The 5178-nt window shown below is 36.2% G+C and overlaps 1 protein-coding gene across 1 annotated transcript; it reads right to left on the bottom strand.

Annotated features, from left to right (window-relative positions):
• Window positions 1–2735: 2735 nt before the first annotated feature.
• Window positions 2736–4770, bottom strand: LOC137807984 (protein DETOXIFICATION 49-like). The gene has a single exon (XM_068608869.1). The coding sequence runs from the start codon at window positions 4661–4663 to the stop codon at window positions 3053–3055; it is 1611 nt and encodes a 536-aa protein (XP_068464970.1). The 5' UTR covers window positions 4664–4770; the 3' UTR covers window positions 2736–3052.
• Window positions 4771–5178: the final 408 nt, after the last annotated feature.

The raw sequence follows: 5178 nt of genomic DNA on the forward strand, positions 1-5178 counted from the left end.
GTCATTAACTCATTTATACCAACAAGACAGTTTCATGGGACACCATAGGTTAACAAACATATATACTTCAGATGCATGTTTCGCTGTTTTCAAATTTCAACTAGCTTTCATCATTTCCAATCCCAAATCCCTATAAGTGTGCCGTGTGCAGATTCTTTTTCTTCTCAGCTTCTTACTTCAATAATTTCCTTCTTTGGCATTTCATGACCCAGGCCATTCATGATTATGATGACACTACAGTTCTTTTCACATGTTTAACTAGTTTTCATCTCCTTTGTACGTGAATTTTACGACAAGCTTCAATCCTAACAACTAACCATTGACAAGGTCAACATGCAGTGTTATGCATGAAAATGAAAATCCAGGCTAGCGTTTCATGCAGAATGTAGCATCATGGATATGTTGCAATCTGATTTGTTTTTTTTATGCCAATTACGTAATTAATTTGATATATTCTTTATTTCTGACTGTTAAAAAACACCTGTTTAAAGGATACAAGTTTACTTGAAAGAGAACAAATTGGATTTGACTGAGATGAAGATTAAGAAAAGATGACAGAACTTATATCTGATACATTTGGAGATCATCACATGCAATTAATCTGCGTTATTAGACTACTAGTTTGGCCAATATTCCGAATACTATAAGTAATTTTCTTTCTTCAAATTAGCATCATGAGACTTTTTAGTTCGAAATATTATTTAAAATAATAAATAATAATAATCGACATAAGAATATATACTGTTCAAAGTGCGGCTGGTCAATTTTTGTTGCCCATAACCCGACATAAGAGTTCAACCATATTAGAGAAGGTAAATGCTTGTTTTATTCCAAGTTTGATTCTACTGGCTATGTATGACTTAGTATCACTCGAAAACATTGTTTTATTATCGTTAAATCTACGTGCTAATTATTTTAAAAAATATTGTCAATTTTTATGTTATATATATTTGACTTTCTATTTCAACCTGAATATAATTGTTTTATTTTCATAGGTATTTTCATTCGGAGATAATTGTTTTGGGGTGAAAGACAATCTTTATAATATATGATTTTTAATACTCATAATTATATATATACTTAAATTTTAAAGTATTATAATTATTTCCATTTTTTCCAGTCAATAATATTTCCTTTTTTTCATTCCAACTTTATTTAGCTTTAATTTTTAATGTTATTTTCTATCATTCTTCTTTCGTTTCAAATTTCAACCACCTCTTTCTTTAAATTGAATATTTTCTGAAAATATAAATATATTATACCTTTACCCGTTTATTTGAATTATAACGCATATTTATTTGCAGTTTAATTTTTTTTTTTACTTTTAAAATTTTTACTCAAATTAAAAAGTACCTATGAGGAAATGCAAATTGATAATTGCTTGTTACTTATCAAGAAAAACTATTCTAATTAACATCCATATTGTGAAAACACACACTTGATTTTAATTCATGAACTATTCTATTTCAATAAGTTAAACTTAAACCATATTCTCAATTATTACATTAATTTAGTTGTAAAAAAAATATTACATGCATGCACTTATACAAAAGAGAATAAGATAAAATTATTTTAGTTAAGATATATTTTTTTTTGGTTATAATTAACCTAGATAAATATAAACTTGACCTGACGCAAACTCACATCACTTAACTTAAGAGATTAGAGTTCGATTTTAAAGGAAGATTATCGTTCTCGTGAACTGACAACGTTTTAAATAGGAGATCACATTAACTAATAAAAAAAGACATAGTAGAAGGGTCCAAAAATAGGTGAATATTCTTAGAAGAGTTTTTAACTCTAATATTTCAAGTCATTCCATTTCAAAATATATTGATATATAGCACACCTTAATTGCACGTACACTAATGAAATATTGTTTACCAAATTGAATCTTGTCGTTGTACAATAATATTGAGTTCTTCTTGTTCCTGGTCCTGACTAGTCTGCACCACTTTTCTCCATTTGTGTGTTTAGCTGCACCACTTTTTCAGTGTCACTTATCTGTTTCTGTAATATTTCCTCTTCCGTTTTTGTGTTCTGGCATGTTCAAAAATTTGTTTTTTCCACTTGTTGTCGTTTGTCGGATCTCTAACCCCTCCGATGTGATCACCGTTTTTTGCCTCCTTTTCACCTTCTGGTTTCCAGATCGGGCCTCTATTGTGTTTGTGTTATACCTTCTCCCTGTAAAGGCTCCGTTCTAACCACTACTTTTCATCTTCCTTTATCTGAAATTCCATTCCTCCTCAATTAAGCAGTTCCATCGATGAGACTAACAAGTATCATGTGGTTGAAATTTGGTAAATACTTTATAAACATATAAGTGAATTATTAGATTTTATTTTTATAACAAAATATCTGATGTTCAATGACAAAAGATAATAACGAATTTATGATATTTTGGTAGAAAGATAACTAATTAAATATTTTTCTCTAAAAATAGACAAGAAAAAAGGAATAATAATAAATAGTTAAAATCATGTAACCTATTTCACTTAGTTTTTTTTCTTTCATGAAATTTTCTTTTCAGTTAGGGATAGATCAGAAAGCGAATAAACGAAAACAAGAGAATTCATTCTCTACAAATTTCAGCTCTCTAATTTAAGCATTATAAAATGGCTATTATAGCTTGAATGCAGAACGTGGCAAGATCGTGACATGGAGCTGGTTTGGCGTTTAGAATTGATCAGCATAAAAAGTAGGAAATACATGAACGCAAAATCAACTCAATCAGAAACAAAAAAATTGAGTATTGTATAGTATTACCACAAAAAATAGAAAGAAAAACCAGGAGTAACTTTGATGATCTTTTTGGTTATTTCCCTTCTTCAAAAGGTAAAAACTAAACCAAATGTGTGAATCGAAACAATTTAAAAAAAGGTATTATACATTTAAATTTAATTCATATATCCTGTCCTTGATTTTGCTTTTCGAACAAAAAAGAATCGAATGTCTAGAAGAATAATCTTTGTGTGTATCATGAATCTTCAATATAATAAACCACTGCTGCCTGCAGAGAGTGTGGTGGTGATGAGTTGTGAGTGATTACCAATCAAACAGCTAAATCAGAGGGTTGTTTGGTGGCACATGATCCCAAAAAACCTTTCTCCTCTTTCTCTTGTTCTTCCTCGTCCACTAGTTTTTTCTCCTCGTTAGAATCACAAGAAGTGAGTTCCTTAGCTCTCAAAGCTTGACCCTCCCAATTGGTCCGCGCCAAAACGAACATCATTGTGATCATACAAGACCCTTGCGCCGCCAACATCCCCAGCCACAATCCTTTGAAGTCAAACCCAGCAAAGAATCCCAACCACACCGCAACGGGCATGCCCACAAGGTAGAAGCAACCCAAGTTTATGTTCGCCCCCAATTTCGGCCGAGCCGTCCCCCTCAAAACGCCGCAAACCGTTGTTTGGGGACAGTTCCCGAGCTCGCAAAGCCCGATGATAGGCAACACCATCGACGTCAAAGCAAGGATTTCTCCATCCCCTGTGAACATCGTCGCCCAAACCTTTCTCACCGAAATCGCGAACACCAAAGCAGAGAAACCCAACACGAAACTGAAACAGAGTCCCACAATCGCCGCAATTTTCGCCCTCCCAGGATTCCCCGCACCCAACTCGTTTCCAACACGCGTTGACACTCCAAAACTTAAAGACGACGGAAAAATGTATATCAAAGCCGTGGTTTGAATCAAAACCCCCATGGAGGCAACGCTTGCATGAGGGTTCACTAACAACCCGCACAGTAAAATCATTATCTCGTACCACCACCATTCCAGACAAACAGAAACACAACTCGGAATCGCGAGATTCAAGAGCCTTTTCCACCCCTTGAAGCACGACCAGGAAATACCCGGCCACGTTTTCTTATGCGTGCCTGATACCACAACGTAAATAACCAACGACAAGACGAGGTTGAAGTTTGTGATAACAGCGCTTATCGCGATGCCTCGGATTCCGAGATTGAGGACGGAGACAAAGAGGTAGTTGATGGGCACGTGGAGGATAATGGAGAGAGCGGCGATGCACGTGAGAGGAAGAGTTATTGATTGGCTTCGAAGATTGATTCTTAGAGGGTGCAGCAGCGATTGTAATACAAGATCTGGGAGAGTGTAATATATATAGAACTGTGCCTCATTGGCTATGTCTTCTTCTTGGCCACACAGGAGTAATAGTTTCTTGATGTTGAGCCAGAAGCATGAGATGAAAAGTGAAGTTAGGAGAAGAAGGAGCACGGTTCTCTGCATGGTGAGGCCGAGAAGTTTGAACCTTTTGGCTCCGAAGGCCTGCCCGCAGATGGGTTCCATTCCCATGGCGAGGCCAGAGAGAACAGAGTAGCCAGTGATGTTGGCGAATCCGATGGCCAAGGAGCCACCTGCGAGAGCGAGTTCTCCGAGGTGGCCGAGGAAGAGCATGGAGATCATGGAGCGGGAATAGAGTAATAGGCCAGTTAGGATCATGGAGAAAGATATACTGGAAATGCACTTGGCTTCGCTGAGGGCCAGAGACAAATGGGTTTTGTGGGGATTTTGTGTTTGGTGATGATGGTGTTGACATGTTGGGGATTTGGGGATCAAAGTGGTGAACATGTTGGTCTCATCCTGTAACGGGGAATTCGATACGTTTGGGTGGCCCTCATTCCTTTCACAGAAAGTAGAGGGCATCGTTTCTTTGACAATTTCTCACAAGAGACAAAGCAAAGAAAGAGAGAGTGGTTAGAATTTAGAATAGAGCCTGTGTTCGTGGAGAACTTTTGCACTTTGCAAGAGTGTAAGCAAATGGTTTTATAAGCGAGGGTTTCAGCTACGAATTTGGAATGTTCCATCAAAATCAGGAGTATTACACACGGCCACAAGTAGGGTCGACAAAGCACTTATGCAAGTGCTACAGTATACATTTACCAACTCAAACTCTTTGAAATATTTCAAGCCTCCTTTTATGACCAACCAATACCGTATATCATATATGAGAGAGTAGAGATCACTATTTGGCCTGCTGCAAACACAATGCGGCGCCAAAGAGCACTGAACTCGCACGAAATGTAAAATAAAACAGTACCAACGACTAAAATTATTATTTTTTTGTTCTTTTTTCTTATGTTATTAATTAACTGTTGCATTAAATTCATGAAGATTACCGAGCTAGATAGCAGGAGAATGTTTTGTGACAGGGGTTAATT

This window comes from Phaseolus vulgaris, chromosome 3 (genome assembly GCF_000499845.2).
Source record: "Phaseolus vulgaris cultivar G19833 chromosome 3, P. vulgaris v2.0, whole genome shotgun sequence".
NCBI classification, from domain to species: Eukaryota; Viridiplantae; Streptophyta; class Magnoliopsida; order Fabales; family Fabaceae; genus Phaseolus; species Phaseolus vulgaris.

Excerpts from the sequence above, each read along its gene's own strand:
- LOC137807984 (XM_068608869.1), bottom strand. The coding sequence starts at position 4,663 with ATGCCCTCTACTTTCTGTGAAAGGAATGAGGGCCACCCAAACGTATCG.